This window comes from Phalacrocorax aristotelis, chromosome 3 (assembly GCF_949628215.1).
Source record: "Phalacrocorax aristotelis chromosome 3, bGulAri2.1, whole genome shotgun sequence".
NCBI lineage: Eukaryota > Metazoa > Chordata > Aves > Suliformes > Phalacrocoracidae > Phalacrocorax > Phalacrocorax aristotelis.
This window is the reverse complement of record NC_134278.1, coordinates 76,734,655-76,759,122: the sequence shown is the minus strand read 5'-3', so window position 1 is coordinate 76,759,122 and position 24,468 is coordinate 76,734,655. Positions and strand designations below refer to the sequence as shown.

Below are 24,468 nucleotides of genomic sequence, written 5' to 3'. Positions count from 1 at the left end.
AGGGCAGGGTGGGGAGAGCCCAAATAAAAAAACCCCAAAACTGACCTAACTTATCTCCAGAAGATCTTCTGCAATGGTTACCTACTGTTCTGCTGTTTTTTTACTGCCTTCCATTCTCCAACACAGTTGCTACCATACTTTTGCCAAAAAGTAGCTTTAGGAATCAAAACCTGCAAACGCAAATACAGCATTGTCCCTTGAGTTCATGACATGCTTACGTGATTTGATGTTGGCATCTCTGTAGGTGCCATTCAGAATTGCAAGCTCCATCAGCTGCATCTTTTTAAGGCTGTCTTCTCCTTCTGCCTGTGTGTGAAAAGATGGGAAGAAGGTAAGGCTTATTAGCTCGTTAGTGCACATGATCTAAGGGACCTTGAATAAAATGCACTCAAGTTTAACCAAGCTAAATACTTGCTTACAATTAGTCACACCAGTACACTTTGCCAACTTTCCCCTCAAATTAAGTGCAAGTTGCCTGTTCTTTATCATGACACAGTGTTGATAAATATCTTAAGGGTTTTGAAAAAGGCTCAACCCTATTTTTATAATTTGTGGTATAAGTGTAAGTTCTATTTAATAGAAATTGTTTAAACAATTTTTCTTACATTTTAGTAATGTTTTTATGTACTCCCAAAGGGATCTTAAAAAAAAAAAATTGTATTATTGGGCTAGAGGAAGAATAGACACCACAAATTTTAAGCAGCTTCAATTTATTGTAACTTGCTCCACTGTGGTTGATACTGAGTACTTGGGGGGTGGGGTGGGGTGGTGGCAAACAAAAAATTAACAAACTCAAACTTTGAGTAGCTTTCCAAACAGGACAAACTACTGCTGTATGGCAGAATTCATAATTCTGGCACATGTAGATGTATTCTGATTAGGATATAACTACTGTTTACAGAGTATACGTTGTTCTTGGTTTTGCTTCAATATAAATTATTTCCCTGAAGTTACCTACTCCATTGGTATCCTGCAGCTTGCATAAATATTACAGTATCAGTAAAAAAAAAAGCTCACTCTCAGTTACTAACAAAAATATTTCTAATTAGTACAATTTCAGTTCTAAGACCAGACATTTTGTGATCTGTCTTTTCAGAAATACTACCATTTGTTTGGTCTACATCCTATCAACTGGCAAACAAGATTATCATATAGGAAACCCAAAAGAGATTGTCAGTACTTTAATGTTAAGTTACCGCCTTGCTTCTTGTATTGAATGCCAGTGCTGAAATTCTCAGACAGATGGAAAAGAGGGCAGCTTCAGTGTCAGCTGCATTGCATTCCTCCTTTGCTAAACAGGATTTCTTATATTTTTACTTATCTTGTCTATTCACACAGTGTTTTCCGGCTATTTGGAGCAGCATTTTCCAAGTTAATGGGAACCTGGATAATGATATACTGTGCCATCCACTCTGAAAATCTTACAGTCTGATGCCAGAGAGAGTTGTTCACCTGTCTTAAACTACAACTCTTACAGATGGTTTGAACTTGGACTTTCAAGAACATGAGTGATTGAAAAAAACCAAAACCAGAATTAAAAGCCACAAAGAATAGCAATCACCACCAATAATAATAATAAAATTATATTAAATAACTTTGTCTCCTTTACAGCACTGCACTGGTCAAACAATCTCAAACTAGTTAATAGTTAATAGGTTTATCTACACAGTGTTCCAAATGTATAGGGAAATATTTTTACAGGCTAGTTTGCAGCAAAGTATTGTTATACATACTTTACTACCAAACTACAGAGAAATAATTTACTAAATTACAAGACAAAAAAGTTTTAAAATTGTATCTAAGTAAATATAGTACTTAGTGTGAGGTATGCCTAAGGACCACCACTCCTTGCAATGGGAAATTTTAACATCTGATTTTTATCAACAATTTAAAATCAACATGGTAAAATGGGTCAGCACTAAATTACTTTCAGATGTCAGAAATGAAAGTCCTAACTGAAATACTGAGGACTTGCATAAACACAAAGATTACACACAGTAACAATTTATGTTGTTGTTAAACATTCAGAATACACTGGAAGTTAGACAGTTTCTTAATATATTAAGTACTGTGTGACGGACCAAGCTAACACTAATATCAAAAAAGTAAATACACATTCAATTACCATTTTAACTACAAATTAATTGTAGAGTTAAGTACTGTACTACCCAGAAACCTCAGACACCATAGTCATTAAAATGAGACTATCTGGAATGTACAAATTATAGCATGCTTAGTATGATGTACTCAAAATAGACTTAGAATTTACATGTGAAAGTAGTTGTTGTTTTTTTTTTTTTTTTTTTTTTAAAGAAACTATTATTCCATTGCATCTTTTCTGGTAAATTACCTAGACAATCATGATGCAATAAAAACAAACCCAAGTCTATCTGCCTGTCCAGAGCTTAGAAATTATTGCAATTCTGCATATACCTTAACTGATCTATTTTAGCAATAAAGATTTTTTAACACACTGATTCCTCTTTTCCCCTCCCTCCATAATGGTTACACTTTGTTATTGGCTTTTTGCTTGGGTTCCTTTATTTATTTATTTGAAAGCGTGCAACAAAAAAAACCTCCTCACAATGTCAGCTTCATCTCCCATATAGTTCCATTAATGTTACTAAAATTGCTCGCTTCCTCCAAATAAGAGTTCAGGTGATTGATCTGACACCATTAATGAGTCTCAGTAAATGCTGAATCTACATTCCACTTGCTAGGATAATTTAAGTAACACTAATCCCTGATCTGCACCACAGTGAATATTTCCCAAATATAATTATTTATAGGATAATAATTTTAAGACAGAAAACATTTTTCCCTTCTGACATCCCCAAAAGGAGTTATAACAACTCTAAAGCAATAAAAGACAAAGTAATCATTCTTATTTTCGATCTTTAACATTTTCCTATAGGTCACTATGCTTCCTATGAGAAAAGATGTTGCAATTATCTAGGTTTTACAAAGTATGTTTACAAAAATAATAATGGCCTTCAACATACAAAGCAGACCAAGTCCTTAACTTTTATTTTTGAGATTTACTTCTTTGGAGTACAGCTCAGCAGTTGATAAACTTTTGTTCTTCTAAACAGACTCCAAAACAGTTCAAAACTTTTCCTTAAAGACTGTATCAGTGATAATTCACAGATGTGGACGTGCATTACTAGACATTAACATTGTCTGTCAACTTCTGGTATTTTGTTATTTTGTTCTTTCAAAGCATTTATTAGATAGAAAAAACCCAACACAAACAAAAAAAACCCACCCACTTTAAAAACATCTTTGATGCTGACCACAAAGGCATCATTCCGTCTCCTCCCAGAAGATGGCACTGTTTATTATACAATACTACCTCCTCGAGACATGGGTGCTGCCCCCTCACACACTAAACTCCCGCCGAGGCATGAGTCACAGAAGTGGTCAGAATCCTTCCAGATACTCTGTCATGTCCTTCATTCTCTGGTATCAAGCTCTCCGCCTGAACATCATTCACCAGTAGCCAACCCTCAAATTTCCAAGAGCTGGGATAGAGGAATGGGCGCATGTTTTTGCCTGCCCTACCCTCTCTCTTCCTTGCTGACAGATGCAATCTATCTTAGCTCCAGGCATTTCTGCAGGCACTCTCTGTTAAAGCACAGAGAAGTTGCAGCAGGGATACAAAGGCAATCTCTAAAGGGACAGTACATTACCTGTACAATAGCTACAACAAAGCTCAGTCATTTGTACCAAGAGGAAGCTACTTTGAGCAAACATCAATAAGGTCACTTAAAGCCAGATTTGCATTACTAAATTGAAGCTCAAGTGATTGACTCAAACCTCTCATCCTCTTAAATCTCTAGTGATTTCCTTGTATTTCTCATGTACAGTATAACATGCAGATTAAGAAAAAACCTTAAATGGTATCTTGAAACATAATTCTTTAAATGTAAGCACTTGCAACCGCTCACTGAATACAAATACTGAAGAGATGCAAGCAGTAAATCCTAACAAAGCCAACTGTGCACAGACAACAGCGGTTACTGTTTCTTGAATACACGGCCAGTACTCCTCACAGCAGCTCAGCTCTACTTGCGCTAGCAATAAAAAGACCTGAAGGAGACCAAATGCCAGTGACTATCATTTTAAGTAACTTGTTTTCTTACCTTTGTCGGAGTAGGGTTAATAGTCGCAAGGTTCAAAATGCTAGTAATTACTACAAGTGCCACCTACATGAAGCCTCTGGGGAACACTTCCCAGAATAAAACAGCTTCAAATGAAATACACAACACTGACCATACTGATGCCCAATTAAGACCACAATTCCGTCTCCTACATTGGGCAATAGTGTCTGTTAAAAAAAGAGAGGAATGCAGTTATGTAATAAACTGCTATTAGTAAGAGATTGTTTCATGGCATGAAATACGGAGCTCAGATAAAGCACTCAATTTAATCTTTTTAATGACTTCTTTTCATTATCAATGTCTAAGCTATACTTCAACCTCAGATACCCCAAGATCCTCAGAGATTTCTTTTGTTTAACTAATGCTTCTGAAATTATTATTAGGCACTTAAATGCCTCGGATTCTCATGCACATACAGTGCGCCCTTAAGCACATCATACAGTTTGGTTTCTTATTTACACACAAAACAAACGCACACGAGAGAGTTACGGTATCAAGGTGAAAGACAGGCATACAGACTCTGAATGGAAGTGCATTCACTGTGCTATGTCAATGAAGGCTTCAGAAGATGACAACAGTCTTCAGAGGTGACAGGTAGACTGTGTACAGACAACTCTGAGAAGCCTATAATAAGGTACAGTAAAGAAGGAAAGAAGGATACTATCTTAAAAGAAAAGAAGGATCAAGTAGCAACGTTTACTCTGGAGCAGAGATCCACAAGCTAGCATCCAGTGGAGTTAGTACCCATACCACCCTGCTACACTGCTGACAGACCCAAACTGACCCGCATGGAAGGGGACTGTACCTGAGTTAATTCACAAACCAAACAATCCACTCATATGATAGCACGGATACCTTTATCCTGACAGAGCTTCTTGAGCCTCACAGTCTTACCTGTCTAAGTCTCAGAACATTATCTGATCATCATTATTACCAACACTGGCAGGGAAGGCTTTCAGTGTTTCTGTACAAGCATATATTCCTTCCCCATATAATGCTCATTTCCCTTTTCAAGTAACTACTTTGGAAAATAACAAATATAATTTTCCTTCATTCATAATAATATAGACATACTTATTTAGATGATGTTAGTGACTTTCATTGACAGCCTCGCTTCCAAATGCCACGCGCTTTGGATGACATTTTTGCAATCCTGTCACACATCCCCGCACTTCAGCTGAATTCTCATGAACTGAGCTGAACCCAACCCTATGAAAGGCTGCAGACAGTTTTGTCTTGCACCAAATGCAGCCACCTCTGGCTCTGGTTAAGGGAGCAGTCCTTCATAAGCTCTTTCAGGGCTATCCTTTCAGGATCAGAGCTGGAGCAGCAAACAGGAAGAGGAAGTGATGGTGAAGCAAAATGATGCATAAACCAACTGTGAATACAGAGGCTAAAAATTAGTCTTGATTGATCTCCCCCAGCCCACTGCAGTACGCCTGTCCCACCAGGCTCATGGAAGACATGACCAGGCAGCCTCAGCAACACAAGGGCACCAAAGAACAACACTCACCTTCCATGCACCTCAGCAACTTCACATGCAGACTACCTTCCTGACTGCCCCACACCACCTCTGGTTAAACAGCAATACTCAACAGCAGTTTGGCACCTTTCCTGCCGCCCTCGGAGAGACATCTTACAGCTACCACATTTTGTCCAAGTCCATATGCTTTTCTCCACATTTACTTCAGGTGGAAAATTTTGCCAATAGCACATTGGTTTTTTTAGTACACAGGTAAAGCATTAAATACTTTTACCCACACTCCAGACAGAAGGGAAGAGAACCTGGCAGTTATGGAAGAACACTATACTAATAAAGAAGAATAGATACTTAAAACTCTTCCTCAAATAGAAAAGTAATTTACAATTGCCACATACAATAAACACTACAACCATATCTCTGGAAATACACATCAAAACACAGAGACTTTCATTATTCTTTAAACTGATTATCTGTATAGCATAAGACACCTGTAATTTATTAATTTAATATGAATTTTGGTAAAACACAATAGCAACACTAAAATATTTTACTGTTACTGATCTTATCCTTCTTACCCAGGAGGCGCTGCCGCCCCTCAGGGGTCTGTCACCCTCCCTTCCTACAATCCCCAGCTGCTATACAGCTGCACAGCTGCAGCTTGGAGGCTTGTGCTGTGACACTTGCCTGAGACACTTGCCGGACTCTCCAGGCTCTGGAATGCTTTTATCTCCCCGACAAAGAAAAATGTTCCACTGCAATTCACTTGTAGATCAGTACGTATTCCTAACATACCATGTGCCAGTTAAACAGCCTTTACACATGAATGTCTCCATTCAGGGACAGAAACCTTCCATTCATAATTTATAAACAAAAACCCTCACAAACAATATACTACAAATTCCTAGACATACATGTATTGAAACAAACAAACATCTCAAACAAATACATTGTAAAATATTTTTTTAAAAGATCATAGGCTAAACCACATTGGAATCATTGAGGCTAAAGTATACAAACTTAAAATCTATTCTATGTTTGGAAGTTCTTTTTTAAAAATATATATAAGTTGTTAAAAGCTGGAAGTATCTATGGCAATGAAATCCTAGGCAAGATGACAGGTAACCAGATGTAAAACACAAAGAAAAGAGCTTTTTAAAAGAATCTGAATGTGAGTACCTAAACTGTTGATCAATTACCTACTGCAGGACATCAGATTTCACTTTTGTAAAGGCACTTTATGTCTGGCAAGCTACTCTCTTACTCAGTGCTAAGGAAAACATCCTGTCACCTCTTCCCCTCAAAAAATTTGACAAAACCTTCCAAGATTCCCATGCCCAGAATGTAAATATTGGTAGTTAGAAGTTGTTGGTAAACATACGTTACTTAGACTTTCTCATCCTTGATTATACACTTCCGATGGTGGTGGAGCAGAAAGCCTACAACATAGCTTTGTTTGTGTTGAGGAGAATTTGCAGAAGACATAAGTTGGCAACTATTCTTATATCAGAGGCAGCTTTTCCAAATCCTTTTGAGACAAAGTAAAATAAATCACTATTTTAACACCAGCCATATGTTTTAGAGCCCTGTATGCCATCTATGATACTGTGGCATTGAATAGGTGGCAAGCTATAGCTCCGTTATTTCTCTATTTCCTTTCCAACACTGACACACACTCCTACGCCTATGAGGACAGGCGAAGATAAATTAGCATCATTATTTCTTCTGGGCAACACAGCCTGCTTATCTTCTTCAAAGCAAGCTCTCAGTTCAAATGATATGCAAAGACGACTGTTGTTTCTCTTGACAAATTCATTGGTCATAATGTTAAAGATACACTAGGGGGAGAAAAGCAGCATATCTTTTTACACTTCCCATCACCTTATCTGACATATCCCCGTTTAATCATGATACTTGGCGTACCAGTAATATTTTCAAGAGCCCTTATGCCCTCCCTCTCCCACTTCCCATTTCTGCAGGAAGAAAATACAGATAAGGTACAGAAAATCAGCATGAAGTGCATTTTATAAGTCAGACAGGAAGACAGCATCAGTGGAACTTACGCGCTTCACCATATACCCTCTGGGTACTAGGTAATATAATGGATGGGTAGCATTCTGTTTGACCTTAACAAACTTTTATGTCTGTCCGAATATTTCTTTAGGAAAGACATGATGGATTCGTGTTTACATCACAAGGTTTTGGGCTTTCAAGAAAATACGGTTGCTTGGGTCAGTTAGGCTAGACACTCAATACTTAATTACAGAATTTGCTTTTTGTTTAGCCCTTTTTTTTTTCCTAAATTATCATTCCTCTTTCCCTTGCACCTTAACCTTTTAATGGTGTTAATAAAATCAGTGACAAGAATCTTTATACACAACACAGAACACCTTCAGCAATTCATAAAGCTCCAGAACAGGAATGCATCTTTCACAACACATACATACACACTGAACCCTCAAAAATTCTAAAAGAAAAAACATTTATACAGTACCTTCTAAAATGTTTTAAACGAGACAGAATTCTACTGAAACACAGTAAGATTTGTTAGCATAGACATCTGCTAACATTTTTATTAAGATTCAAATGAAATAGCTATCAATAATGCAGTCTAAAGCATTAGTTCTATTTTTAGCAATGTGCAAGCCCAGTTAAAAAAACTTTCAGGGCTAAACACTTTTTTTGGTATTTCTAATTTTGGAATGCTAGACCTTCAAAATTCCTCCTCACTGGTTAGTTTAATTCTGAAAGAAGGAGATAAACCATAAGGACACTGAATGAGATACTAGCAGGCAAATTTCTGGTACAAATTTCCCACCTACGGCTCTGCCAACGTCATCGTGAGTACCACAAACACTGCAGGAATCTGAACAGAGCAGAAGTCAAACATGACCTCTATTACACAGGTATTTATTCCAGCTGCAGCCTTTTGAACAGGCTGAACAGTGCCAAAACACTTTTGAGACTGTGTTGACACACTCCGCTTTCATCGGGACAAATGCTTTAACCCATCCTGAGTTTTAAGTATATTATAAAAATAATTTAACCAACATATTACACAGCTACCTATGATAAAGGTGGTTGTTCTAATAGGTACAAATTAGAGGCAGTTATTAGAAAAGTAACAATGGAATGATTAAAATACTTGTAGGTAGTCTGGCCTGACCTGTAACACTTATTTTTCCTCTGTCATTCCCAGGAAGTTTCTATTCAAAGTCTGAGTTTATACACTCTCATTGGCTGTAAATTTCCCATAAGTGCAAGGAGACTGGACTCAGAAATCGGGGTGGGGGGTTGTGGGCGGGAAGGAGAAGAACATAAACCCCATTAAGGGGTTTCAAAACTAGTACTTTGTTGCAAACTCTAGAGGCTCCAATGCCAGCTACTTTTGTTTCCAGCTATGCTAATGTTCTAGTACATAAACAAAGCCTTTCTTTCTCAAAATGGTACTGAAATATGACCCCACGTTTTCATATGGAAAACATGTCCATTATGTTTTTACCCTGTTCCCACTCAGAAATAAAAAAAAATGTAAGAAAAAAATGACATTTCACATCAAATTTAGTAACCTAGAAAGAGCGTGACAAGTCTCTCTCTTTAGAACAACAAAAGAAAATTAACTGCTGGAGACAAGGACTACAAAGACTGTTGCTGTGAATTAGTACACATCTTCAAGTGCACCTTCTCTTATGTGTTTCATTAAACACAGGATTCAGGGCTGCAGACTACCACATGGGAATTCAAGCTGCAGTACTAACTTTGAAGACATTTTTATCTTCAGCTTGAGATGCTCTGAAAAGGTAATGCTAATTAAAATAAATTAATGTATTACAATACAGAGTAAAACCATGAATGTTTAAGCTTATCCAATTATAAAATGCTAGTATTCAGGGAGCAGTGGTCTTCCAATAGCTTTTTAGACTATCACATGTACTGCTGTAGTCACATTTTCAGTAAGCGTCACAACAGCTAACTGTGATTAATAGAATTGTTTCTGCATTTTACCTACCTTCTCTTTTGTAAAACTTTTACATAAATTGTTTTCTTTTCAAAATAGCAGAAAGTACAACAGCACAGTTTTGTTGACGCTGTCTTTCTCTACACACACACAACCCCTAAGTTGGAGTCTTCTAATGACTGTTTAATTTAGAACTCGGTATAAAGCTACCATCTAGAGAAATAATGTTTGTTTTTTTTTTACTGTAGCAAAATTCATCTGACCCAAGTTTTAAATTTGTCGTCCAACTCAGGAAACAGAACACTGAAATTTTAAAAGGACCTATGTGCTCAGTATATACTTTCAGTAATTCTCAACAGCTGCTAAGGAGTGAATGATTACTAAAAGCTCACAATTACTTCTAGCTGCTTCCAAGTACACAAGCACCCCATAGCTCTGTTGAATATAGTATCACATATGTATCTGACGTGCATTTTACTTTCCTATAAATATTACTGTAAAAATTGAAGTTAACTCCTCCATAAACACCACAGATGACTCTCCTGTTCTTCTTGAGCTCTCAGAGCCGAAGTCCAGAAGGAGGGGGTGGTAGTATTCCACTGGCTAGCCTCCTCTCTCGTATGGCTGGCTAAAACCCACTTTCACACAGCTTAAAAGTACAGAGAAGTGAAAAAACTAATTGTGTGCGCTCTCTTTAGGGGACAAATATGTCAATCACATGACCTTCCATTTGAAGGCTCAAGCTGCTCAAGGCAATGTGTTGCTAGGGAGAAGGCTTTCTTTGCTATTTATTGAGCTTTCTTTTCAGCTTTTAGAGACCAGCCAATGCTTATTTTCCAGAGACAGAAGCGAGAATCAGTGCTGCCTGGCGGAGGCTGGCACAAAGGGCCTTTGAGGAGTGCCTCTTCCTGGGGAGCTGCACCACTGGGCTCACCTGACCAACTAACCACAACCCTCATCCACAAGCAGAGCTGTAACCTGTGGCTATCTCGCAGGCGAGTAACCCTTCCAGCCCCAAGAATGAGAGGTGAGTGCTTCTTGCTATTGAAGGCTGCTATTAGGAGTGTGTGCTGCCAAGGAGCAGCCATATGTATGTACTGTGAGCTGTCCATCAGGCAAGCGCATCAGCTGTTAAAGCAGTTGTTTGATGATAAACTGTCAAAAGGCAGCTTGGACTCCAGCTAGCCCTGAACATTTATTTCTGCCATCACATAAGAGCTGAGGGCAGGCATGAAAGTTTCTTCTATTGGTTTGTATCATTATTTTATTTCTACGTAACATAAATTTAGCATTAAAAAAACCTGTAAAAGCCTTACAAGGCAAAGTCTCATACATTTAGCCAAAATACTTTTGACATGTATAAGTATTACAGAAAAATATACAAAATGAAAATCTGTTGCATGTAATCAATTCCTTTAATCTTAGCAACTTTAGTTACAAAAGATTAGTGGATACTTGGTAAACCATTAAAAATCATGCAATATACTTCAGTGTCTTGTAACCACTACAGAACAGCAGAAGTTATAATAATTTGACTTTTTTTTTTTAAAAAAATGCAGTCACTTAATTTTCCAGTGTAATCATACAGATTAGTTCGAACATACGCAAGCCTTATTTTAATTATTCATTGTAGTTCTTGGAAAAAAAATGGAACTTGAGGCTGGAGTAAGAGGCATTGGTTGTCTTAAAGAAAATTAACCCAGGTTCTTGTTTAAAGATATTAACCTCTTTGGCTTTGGGAATTTATCACATACTCAAAGGTCAGTATTTAACATACAGATTTTGACAAATAAGAACCATCTATTTTTCATAAAGTAGCAACACAAAAGAAGTTTCTTATGGTATTCAACTTTATATATGAGATTTTATTCTGCATGTTTTAAGGGCAGATTATAAATCCTTAATATTAAGATGAGGAGACATTAACAGTAACAATTTAGTTTTGAAAGTATTACTAGTACTTTAAAAAAAAAAAAACAAACCCTTACATTCAGAAAAAGGTTACTCAATTGCAAAAAAATACCTTGCCATTATTTACCAATTCGCACAAGAAATATGTACCTCAGCAATTTATATATATTGCATAGTTAGAAAAATTTTCCTAAAACTGTTGTTGTTTAATTAAAAACCAAATAACCAAACAACACAACAAAACAACAGTTTCCATAAAAAGTGTTTTCTGGAGTCTGGGGTAAAACCTACACTTCCCCTCTCAAGACTGTTCAGACACCTTGCATAAATGACAGAATCTACCATTTTTGTATGTGGGGCCATGTTTCAGAACTCTGCCTCCCACAGGCAAGTATAGGTAACGACAGCTCACATACAGAAAAGAGACTGTAGTATATTAAACACAATGTAGTCTTCTATCCAGAAGGAACTGGTATCATGAGGTAACTGGGTATCAAAGAGACACTCACCAAAATGAAGGACTGTTGGTTAACCTACTGGAAAGTCCCTGAAGAAATTATTGACTAGAATTATTTTCACCTCTTCTTTCCTAAAATGCTACATTACCAGAATCTACTAATTAGTATTTGTTTTCTATGTAATAATTAAATGAACCTGTATGATAAAACAATTAAGTTCTTTAAGTCTAATTTTCTGTCCTAGAATGACAGAGGTATGTATCAGGCCTATCTTAAGTAATTAATTTCACCATCCTTCCGTGTTGCTCTACACACTAATTAAAAATCTGCCTCCTCAGCAGAAACACAGACACTACAATTAAGTAACCATTTAGCAGGACTACAGTATAAATTTGGTCAAATTTCACTGCAAGTTAAAGACTATACTGGGACAGAAATAATCAAGACTTCTGTGCTTCTATATGTTGCTCATCCTCACAGATTTATAGTGTTGTATCTGAACAGCTTGCTAGAGACTCTTGATCAGATATTGCACCAAAACTTCGTTTAACGGTTTTTCTTTTTCGTTTTCTAAGCAGCTGAGTACCTGAACTGTGGCTGAAACAAACCGCAGTCACCGAGCCACCCTGGATCAATGCTGTAATGCAACGCTCAGGAAACCATTCTTTATAGGATAATCAAGACAATATATCTACATAGGATCTCCCTTGCAGCCTTCCAACTAACCCTAAACGCCAACTGCATCAACTTTGCGGAGAACAAGCAGCTTCAATATTAAAAAAAGAAATCCCCCCTAATAACACCAAACTGTTCAAATGGTAACTTACTTTCTTCCTACACATTTACTAGCAGTGCCTCGCTGTTACTCTCACTCCATATTTTATTGTCAACTGCATATTGATATTCAATTTCCACCTGTTTTCAGAAGGACCCTTGAGTCCTTGTTATACAAGTAAAAGTCTCCCATTTTCCCATTTCTAGATGTCATGCTCAGTTGTTTATCATATCTTTCTGTTTAAATATTGTTCAGACACTCTGGTTCTCTAAACACTTATTGTTCCAATGCAATCATTAGAAGAAACCAACTCTTTCCACTTATACATTTGAAGTAAGTACAATTAAAACGTCTTTCAGAGACTGCAGAATTATAATTTCATATGCCAGTTGACAAGGTACACACCCATAAGCAAAAGCAGCTTAAAATACATTTCTACCACAGGATAAATCACCTTAGGCCCTCTTAATCTCCTGAACTCTGGAATCTCATGAATATTTCAGAAATACCTAAATTCACATATTCTCTACCTTTATGGATTATATACTGATACATAGTATTTTGCATTAAAAACCTCCTTTAGTGTGTGTAAAAAATACATAGAAATACCACACACACACACTCAGAACTAAAAAAAAACAAAACAGAAGAAGTACTGTTAAAGCTTTCAGCTACAAGATGTGGCTGAAAAATTAAGAAGCAAACCTAAAAAGGAATGCAAGTTTCTGGACACTATCTGAGAGTAACTGAGGAGTATTCATTCACTCATCATCAATGGGAAGAGACAAATTACATCCTTTTCCTTAAGTCAAGGAAAATACAGACAACAAAGGTCCAAAAGGCCTGAAAAGCTAGGGCAATTCTGAAGCTATTCAAATAAATGGAAAAATGAATGGAATTTTGTTTCCGGAATGTGTAAAAATAAGCTGCTGTGTATCTGCACATGACTGAGTTCAAAAAGCTGAGACCTTAAAAACCAGAGAATGGAATGAGAACCAATCAGATGGAAAAAACTTACGGAGAATAATTTCAGAGGAGACATGTTCAGACAAGTTTACCTAGAAAATACAACAGCAGATGCTAGAATGTAGAAAATTAAAATGCTATCTTAAGACTTTTTCCCAGGCTACAAATTAGTTCTGGATGGTTAGGCTGAAGTTTTACACTGCTGTCAAAAGAGTCAAAAATTATTTCTGAAGATGTAAAAAGCCTCTCAACTGGCGCTCCTGTGGTAGTTTAAGCCAATTTAACTGGTGGTGGTCACAATCCTACTCTTTCCGCATTGCTGCTCTACTGTATCCATGACTGAGCCATGTCGATCTGCTAATCTGGCAAAACAATTTTTTTAAAATCTGAATAGTTTTCTGCTAGATTACAAAACTGAAAGAGCTCGCTGTAGCCTCAAATATGTACCAGCATAAGAGAGAGAGACTGAGGGGAGTTGAGACCTCCCCTGTGCAGAGCTGTCAATTGACTCAGCTGCATGTGGAATTAGTCTTAATCTTGCTAAATCTGAAGCCCAGCAGTCTGATTTCCAAACGAGAAGCACGGATTTTTCTTTTCTGACTGGAATCCACCATGTGACAACCACCTACATTGTTTTAATATTAAAATATTTAATTTCACTGTTTTTATTACCCTTTCTCCTACAATAGCAGATTTTATTTTACTCAGTTTCTGCCCATTTCTCTTCACTTACAATCATTCTCCTTTCTGATTTTCCTCTCTTTTGATGCTGACCTTCAGTGGAGGAATGCCATTCTATCTTCCTTGACCAACTGTACTAACCACACTCCTCTAGTGGCTATCTTAAATGATGGGAAGTACACTTTCTCCATTTGTAGATTTGATTATTAGAAGCAAAGGCTACAATCTCAACCATTTACTTACCACTATAAATATCTATACGCATTCACGTTCTGCAGAGACCTTTGAGCTTCTTTGGTATTTGCACTCCATGTTCTAAAAATACTGAAAAATATGGATTTTAAATCTCTTCTAGAAGATCAGTTCATCACCCTAAACAGGTAATTTTTGCATCTTAGACCACCAACTTTAAATCCATACCAGTTAAATAGTATATCCAATACTTACAAAGCTCCGTGTTAACAAACTGAAAATAATGCATAATTTGATATTGTGAGGACCCTTAAAAATCAATTTCCTTATTAATATGTCTTCCTTTTTCTGTATTATATTCTTGTGAGAACTGTGGATTTTCTTTAGCCAAGAATTGTATGACTTAGGATGATGCGTTTTATTTTCTTGCCTGTGCGTGTAATATTAATTTTAGCATAACAGTATATAAACACTACTCTGGAGTTCAGATACCACCAATACACGTGCAAAGCCTCTACTCCCAAAAGCTTACAAGTTAGTGACTAAGTGAAAAGAATTGCAGAAAGAAACAAACTGTTGGAATCTAAAGATCGGAGGCCAATGTAGCTATGTCCTAGCAGAAGCAAAATTAAATGGAGAATGGATAAAAATACTTTCAGATAATTTATCAGAAAAAGCGGGGGTGTGTGCCTTGAGAAGAAACAGCTGCTATCCCTACTGGTCTAATAGAATGCACATTTCTTTGATTCTCTGCATTCCTGGACCAGCAGGATCCAAGAACTCCAGAAATATAGCAAATTAAACACAGGGAACAAGTACTTTACATAGCTTCCCACTTCTTCCCCAATATGGTATTCCCAACCTTTTCTGTATCCACGCCCTTAACACTCCTCTGTGTGTTTTGATGCTTCCGAGACATTCAATTTGGGAAGGTGATTTACCTCTCAAAAACGACCAGAAAATGTTGTGGGTTACTTTTCTACCATTTAGCAAATAAAATCAGCACAGGCAAAGGCCTGATGAGTGCTATTTTATTATACCCATCCACAAAATAAACAGTTGAAGTCTGCAGTTGGATTCAGCAGTGCAGCAGAAGGGGGACTTTTACTTGTAACTGTTAAACAGGCTCATCACACCTCATGAAAATACATTATAGTTGGAATCATATTCAGATCTCAGCAGGTCCAACTCAGTTTTACCGAAAACAACATAAAAGATAACCTGCCTCTTAGACAGTTTTTTTAATACGTCATTTTTAGATGATAAAACCATGAGGTTTCTCTCTGCACTGCTCAGGAGGTAAAAGACAATATCCTTCAAAGAAAATATCCATCTTCTATCATGTCTTCATTTGCTTCTATCATGTCTAATGCATGTCTTATTTGCTCTGAAGAAGAATGTTTCTGTTGTGACTGATCAATAATTTTCAGGTCATGAAAACCCTTCACAAAAAATTAAGTGAAATATTAGGTAGAGACTCCACTTTTCCTGCCACTTTCCATCCAGGTATTGCAAAACTAAGATCATACTATGTAGCCCAGATTCAGCTATCAGTAATTATCAGATATCCGTATTCCAACACCTGACCTGGCAGAAGAAAACAGTTAAGCTTTTCCTCTGCTCCTACTGTCACTTATTTCCACCTCAGCTGTCAAGTCAAGCAGAAGGTGGGGAGGAAGAGTGCATGAGAGAAAGAGGGCACAAGACTTGAACTAAAATAGGTCCCAGTCAAGCCCCTCAACCTATGGAACCAAAACTCTGAAATGCAGAAAAAAAATCCCAGAGTATGAAATTTGAAAACTGTAATACCAATAAGACCAATTTTTTACTGCCTGATTTCTGTAAATAGCATTTATATGCAGAGCTACTGTAAGCTATTGAAACTATGTATTTAAGTGATACACTCAGTGCAATCCAGTATCCCAAACAGTAGCAGTGCCTTCCCCGCCCCCCCCCCCCCCCCCAAATGCTGTTAAAGTCCTCTAATCATGTAGCATTCCTCTTCTGATACAGGGTGTAGAAGTATTCATAGTTCCAGTTTCACAAGCCACTTCACAAACACTTATGTAATACCTTTAAATTTTGCTGTTGCCTTCTACTAACTCATCTAAGAAAGTACCGGGCAAGAAGGGATCACATGTGACGAAATCAATTGGCTGGCAGTTCTAAGCATACACACTCTGGAGCACAAATAATACAAGGAACCAATGCCTCTCAAAGTAACTTTAAATGAACAGCTGAAATTCTGAGTATTAGTAATAGTAAATGCTGCTCTTGTCTTCATCTAATTTCTTTTGAGATAGTTCTGAAGTTTCACAGAAGCAGTACCCTGAGGCTACCAAACAGAGTTTCAGCTGCATCATTAGTAACAGTTCAGGAATTCGTTAGAACTTAGCAGCTGTTCAACTACTGAATCACCAGCACAAATTTACTATTTTCCTTTGCTAATTTACAGGATTCCTGCTAGTGATGTAAGATTATATCAAGGAGTTCTAAGCATATTTTTACTGCTTTAAACAAAAGGCTAAATTACTGCCATTACGGGAGTACTGCTCTCTTTTTAATTAGTTCCTCCACCGTATCTTAATAGTTATGATGAGCTAAGATTTGAGATACATGCTAAAAAGGATCACAAGGAAACATTTAAGCCTTAAGCTATATACCCAATATAAATTATTTTGGGGAAAAATATTGCATACTACTCCAAGTATGACATGTCATTGGATATATATTTTAAAATCTAGTATCAAAATATTCAAGCACTCAAAAGCTTCCCTATCTCATTCTGTATGTTATAAAATCTAAGCAGCTAGGAGAACATTAACACATGCTTCCAAACAAGCAGTGCAAAACACTGGTCATCAGTTCTTACGACTACAGCTGACTTCTTGAGCACAACTGAAGGTTAAACAAGCGTAAGTGATGTTCATCACTTGAGGCATTTGTGAAAGCACCAAGTCCATCTTCTCACATTTCAATAGCATTGGTGCTGACAAAGAAGTCAGCAGGTCAAAGCCCAACTCCCTTCAGAGAGAAGGCAGGCCTGAGCTGGGAAAACATTTACATGTGACCCGAAAAAAACAGTTCGAAGGGCCACAGCACCTTGGTTGTTTTCAAAAGAAACCTTCAATGCCCCCCTCCCTTCTCAGAAGCAGATTTGACAAGTGTTGTAATAAATATTACATGCATAGAGGAAAGCTGAAATCAATAGCAGGTTAATGTTTATTGAAACAATACAGAGAACCATTTTTAATAGCATTACTTGAAAATAGATGTAATCTAGCAAAGGAAATTCAATTTATGTTTAGAGCAATCAGATTTTGTTTTTTACTCCAGGGATTTGTTGAAAACTCTGTCTCTCAAAATGTGCTTACGGTACTGTATTTAGCAGAAACAGTTTAGCCTTAATAAGCTGATAGTCTGAACTGGAGCATGGATCAACTTATTCTCATTAAGAATGTAAGCAGCTTTCTAACAGCCTTCTTTGCTGTTCAGCCTATGCCAGAGAAAGCAGGGATCTCTCCTCTAAAACCTGTAATTTATGAGTTTATTCAAACCCGCCAAATTGCTTTAAGTAAACGCCTCTTATATTTGAAAATTCCCATGGCAACTCATTTAGTTTGGCAGGAAGGCAGACCCAAATTCAATCCTTTTATCCTCCAGCTAAACCATTACAATGGTAATTCTGCTCTGACACTCTGAAGAGACTGCTAATTACTGTACTCCGGGTCCCTAGAGAGATTTCCCATTCAGATTAAAATGGCTGTGCAGGGCAGAGAACAGTAGCAACACCTTTATGTACAGGAAGGGACACAGGCTCACATCACGGCTTTTTATAAGAGAGGCTCCATGACTGCAACGGCAAAGAATCTTAGATCAGCTAAGTTGTACAGGGCAAACATTATGGAAGGAAAAAAACCAAGGAGCATGACAGCAAAGTAGACAACTGAACCATTAACTGAAGCATTTTAACTGCTGAAGATATTTGGTCACCTCTCAAAGGAAATGAAGATTACTTCTGTTATTGCTGTTATATACTGCATATAATGCTATTATATACTGCATGTAATAGTCTAAACTACAGATCAAGGAACTACATAAAACGCTACTGAATACTGTGTGTTGTCTCATGCTGACAGCCTAAGTACCCACTGTCTCGCTGTCACCAGAACATCTCCATTTTTGAAAAGCCACCCAGGTCCTTTTACAGCATTATTTATTTTGAGAAGGGGGGTCTGGCGGGGTGGGGGTGGTTTGTGACAATGTTTCTTTCTTGTCATTTTTCATCAAGAAAATGTGAAGGAAACTAATGACCACTCACTTCCTCTTCTGCCCTAGCTGTTCCCCCTTCCATTGAAATGTAAACAGAAGCTTAATGTTGAACAGAACAAACATTTGCTGTCCCTGGACTATCATTTATTGTATTGGAAAAGCCTAAACCCTGGCTTAATTTTGTCTTCTAGAAAGAATGAAGACGGCAGTCTCACTGTCCTCCCATAAAAATTATTTTCTTAGTACTCTGAAATGGAAGGTAACTTTAGGTTTTGAAAAAGTGAGAAAAGGGAAGGCATGGGTATTACAAATAGGTACAGCAGCTGGAAAATCAGAGAAGAGAATACCCTCCCTGAGATGAGTTAAACAAGACCAACATCCTCTCTAGACTAGCAACTCATCTGAAGAAATGCTCTTGGACAAATCTCAATACATTCTCATCTTCTACAAGTGATCATAAAAACAAGCACTAAATCCTCAGACAAAATCTGAGGGTGCTTTCCTATACCTACTACCTTCTTACCTCCTTAATGAGGCAGAATTAACTACCCTACCCCAATGGTTTAGCACGGACACTGAAAACAGGGGTTACCCAAAAGAAAGCTAGCAGGAGAAAGAAAATGCACTAGAACATAGTGATTACCAACCTAGGAACCCTTAAATATTTTTTTCAGTGGAGGCAATGACCTCTTTACCAAGAGCTCTGGGCACACGAAAATACATTTTTGTGTTTTTATTTAAGTCTTCCATAGTAACTTTGTAACCTACAACTCCTCAGTGTTACAGGATTATCTCTTGAAAATCTGTTCTAACAATCTATCCTAGTTAGCTACTGATGGACTGTATTAATGAATCTAGATTACTTCTGATCAGCCTGCATTTCAGGTTCCACTAAATACTGTAGCCATCCAGTGAAAGTCAGACAGCATAAGGAAAGATATTTGTCCAAGTACTGCTAGACCATTTTGGCAGTGAATTTGAGGACTTCTACGGCATTTAACTTGGAGAACATCCATGCCAGTGAACTGCACTTCAGAATGCACATGGCTGGTTTGCACAAGGGTGTTCATTGGTGGAAAAAGTCACAGGTGTGTGGTTAATAAAACATGCATTTTAAAGAACCATAAATTAAGTGGTATGGCCATGACTGCAAAATTATCTCATAACCCTTTTCAAGAAGGTAATTATCAACCTCAAAAATAGGTTTTCTCTAAACTACAACTTAAGCATCTCCCCATTTGCATAAGAATCAGGCTGAGACACATTATAACTTATATATATGTTATAACAACATGTATGTTGACAGTGCAGGCTCCAACAGGTCCTTACTTCCAAGTAACTACTGAAGCTGGGAATGCTTTGGATACAAACCTAACCTCCCTCTTTCTCAATACTAGACTGAATAACTGACCTATCTTGAATGACTTTTCTTCTCTTCCTTTCACTTAATAATGTTAAGATTAGGTACACGCTACTATTTCTATCAGTTTATAAAGATTCTACTTCTTCTCTTGTTTGTATCTCACAGAACAAACCCATTTATTGATATGCCTTACCTAAACCTTTGTAAACCCACACGACTTCACTTTTACAAAAGAAGTTGAGATTATTGTCATAAATGTATTGCTAAAACTTTTCTACATGCTTCAGAAATACATTAATGCCAATGCTCCTTCCACATTGTCCAAATATGCTCACATCTACAGATTAAGTCTTTTTTTGTTTTCATTTTAAACTCCATCTCCATTTCAGCTTGGAGAAACAAAACAAGGATGCTGCAGATAGAGGACACTTACAATCACCCCATCACTTTATTTAAAACACATTAGAAATATTCATAACTAGGCATACTGTGTGCCCTTCATATGACAGAGCTTATCTAGCACAATTTGTTATCAGGATATTACCTTGGTTGGTTCATTCAGAAACCAAACTGCTGCACAGCTAGGTGGCCTCTCAGTTGGAGTTTTTTATTCCTTTTCCCGAATGCTAAAGATACACTACATTCAAGTAATTTATCTCAATGCTGTATTCTTGCCATTTTTTCCCCATTTACACTTGACTTTCTCATTTGCTTCACTTAGGTGTTTATTAAGCTAAGCATTTAATTGACATTTCTAAAAAGCAAGTCAGTCGGTCAGGAAAAGGAACAAAACTGTTGAATACAACCCCGGACCGGTTTTCCACAGTTGACCCTGACCTGAATAGCTTTTGTTACTAGTCATAGTTAATACATTTTAAAAAGTAATTTTAAAATAATCTGTTTACATGAACAAAATTTTAAACAGTCAGAACTAAAGTATTATTTTAACTTCATATACCTTCCCCTGGCTTCTCACTGAGGTGGCCAATGTGTCACACAACATATCAGCGTTTCTTTGAATTTTGACTGTCTCTTGCAATGTTCTTGAGAAATAGGGCTTCAGACTTATATACATAAAACCTTAGTTAAGCTTGGTTTACACAATGCTGCCTATTCTTGTATTTATCATCACATTTCATTCAGACATTTCAGCTGAAAGAAAACGTGTTGTCAGCATCCAGAGGCATCCGTTTACTGCCATAAGCAAAGAACATACTTTTACAATTCAAAGTGTTTTGACATTTTCACATCAAAAAACACTGTTGCAGTGAAATTAAATACTTTCATACTACAACTACTGTATTAGCTTTTAAATCCTCAGGACGCATGCATACATTTATTGTCTTTTTTTAAACAAAAGCATTGCAATTTTGGAACAATGAGCTGAGGTGTCATAGAAGATATATTCAATTTTGCCGTAAATGTGTAAGTTCAATAGGTATTCATCACAAGGTAATTGTAATATGTCCAGCATATCTAGGGCTCTATGACAATCAAGACAAGCAACAGGAATACGTCTCTGAAAAACTTAAAATGTAGAAGCAACAAATCAAAGCTATGTGAAAAGAATGGTGTAGCATCACTAAATATTTCACTGATGAGATATAATCAATTACACTTGATGCTTTCTGAGTCATTTCAAGGAACACAGAGCATAAGCCTAAAAGCTGTTTCAGATACATGCCCTGGACAAGATGACAGGAAGGAAGGAAACAACAGGTGTGAGCATAACAGTTACGCTTACATAATAAGGTATTGTAGCAAAAGTGCAATAAACAGGAAAAATTATGACCATTGGTGAAGACAGTGCTTCGAAGGGGTCAAAATCTGAAATGCAGCTGGAAAAAGACAGACCTTGTCTGTAGAATACAGGACTAAGCCTTTTACTCATACAACTAAAGTACAGGGATGAACTTCTGACTTTTACTAGGAACTACTTAGTTTTGGTCCTATCACCATTTCTTTTAGAGCAAGAACACTTACAGCAAACATCACAACTTTTCTTCCTTTCGCCAGATGAAAACTTACCAGAACTAGTAAAGAACTAGATACACAAAAATTAGACACATTCTTAGAAAGTTAACACAAAATGGAAGCAAAGCGGACTTTTAAAGCATTAGAGACATCAAGCGATGTATTTAATTTCAAAACATAATGTCTGCTTTCCCTTTTCATCTAAAATGTCATAATAGCTACCATCTCGTATTTGTTTCCTCACAGTATGATTTTGAATTGCATATTAGCTCAATTCATGTTTGAGAAAGTTAAACTTTCAGTAACTTTCATTTTAAAAATTACTGATATATTCTAAACTTACTGCATTTTTGTTTTAAGAACAGATTTAGCTCTAAAATCCTGTATGCAACAGCAAACAAGAAACCCAAAGACAATTTTATCACGTATTTCTAATTAAATACATCCACATTGTTAAAAGCATTTTTTAAGTGTAGGCTGACTCATCTAAGAAAGCAGTCAGACCCATCTGGCCCAATTAGTGAAGCAGAGTCTACTTCTACCAACAGAAAAGAGAAAGGCAGAGGGGGGAAGTAACTCTGATACATTGCTCCACCCGACCTCTTACATGCAATTCATTCAGTGGTTTATATGGTTGCTAGTGTAATCAGGACTAGTACCAAAGAAAAGGTACAAAGAATCTGAAGTAATGTACTTCAGTTTGAGATGTAAGGAGCATCTGAGATAAAGCCATACTGATGCATTAATTGTGCTTGCTCAAATTGCATTTGTTCTTAAGTCCCTGTTGGTGTTCTATAAGTCTGTTACATATCTTCACATGTCTGTAAAACATGCAAGCCACACCTGTACTATAGCATCAGACACTGCCTGTATTCCACTACATACAGTGTAAGCACACCAGAACAGAAGATCAGCTTTTCTGAACAGAAGCAACAGTGCAGAAGCCCATATAAGAAAGCAGCTGTTAAGTATTTTCATGAAGTTTCTCTTCAGCACATTAGACAGATATTGAAGTTTACAAGCATATTACATGTGAGGCACCAACTATGCATACTAAATGTAGTATGTTCCCAAGTGCGCATACAAATTCTTCTACAGATGAGTGCCACTTCCACCTTCCCTAAGAACAGCTCAACATCAAACTTCAACTATAGAAGTATTGTTTGTCGTCATTTAAACCAAGTGCCTGGTGTTACTACTTAGTATTTTAATAAGGACACAACTTCCTTTTCATTTTGGGGCTTCTGATAATTTTCTAGGTTGAAGGCTATACTATATATGCTTATATTTGGCAGCTTATGAACAGAAAGCTCCATTTGCTTTACTGTGATGTTAAGACACAGATTACCACCTGTAGTTCCTCCTGTTGCTTTGACATTTTTAAGTCTTTGTAAACAGTTAATCAGCCTGCCCGGACAGTGTCTGGAATCACTCACTATATGGCTCCATATTTTGCATTGAAGAAACTTCAAATACGAGGTTTCTTCTTTTTCCTTTGCTTACCCCATGAGCTACAAACAACAAAAAAATCTGGTTCTGCTTCAGTTTTGATGATGAAGTAGCTTATCCATTTACTAAAAACATTCAAGTCATCTTTACTATCATCCATGCCCCCAGCTTTAACCCTTCTGGAAGCTCTTATTTCAACAGTCTAAGACTTATGTGGATAACCTTCAGAAAAGTGTAACTGCAAAAAGAAATTAGTGTCTAAAAATATAATTAAGCATTCTAAATAAGAAAGATCTTCAAAGGTGGTATTCAACGGTTTTCCTTGCCCTTTTTAGTTTGAACTTATTTATACTTGCATACCTGGAAGGTTCCTTGCTGCTTCTTCCAATACCTACTTACAAAGACTGATTTTTGGAGGGTAGAAACATCTCCTGTAAAGAAGCCTTGAAACAATTTCCGAGTCACAAGAGAGTGCATTGGCCTAAATCTCCATTGCACTACAAAATACATATTAAATTAAGCGCAAACATGTACCATACCATATGACAGCAGCAATCAGAGAAATGACACTTACTCTATTCCCTACTACAAACTTCTTTTTGTATGTTTTACAGTGCAGTACATTTGATCTCAAACTCTTGCCATACAATGAAATTCATACAGGTTAATAAGGATTTTTAATCAAGAAATTTGTTAGAGAGATATAATTAGCAGTACTGATACCGTAAGATAAATGAACTATCCCTCCACAGTTTAAAAACTCAGAATACAAAATCTGAAAACATTTCATGGTAAGGTAATGGTTAAGCAGTCATTTCTGCGACAAATT

The 24,468-nt window shown here is 36.9% G+C and overlaps 1 protein-coding gene across 13 annotated transcripts in view; it reads right to left on the bottom strand.

Moving 5' to 3' along the window:
- The window catches only part of QKI (QKI, KH domain containing RNA binding), a 158,320-nt gene that overhangs the window by 10,912 nt on the left and 122,940 nt on the right, over positions 1–24,468 (bottom strand). For all 13 annotated transcript variants that reach the window (XR_012659702.1, XR_012659703.1, XR_012659704.1 and 10 more), the window contains one exon: positions 219–306. Coding sequence is in view for 10 of the 13 variants with exons in the window: in XM_075088057.1 (XP_074944158.1) it covers positions 219–306 (88 nt within the window). In the remaining 3 variants the exon portion in view is untranslated. The remainder of the gene's footprint in view (positions 1–218; positions 307–24,468) is intronic.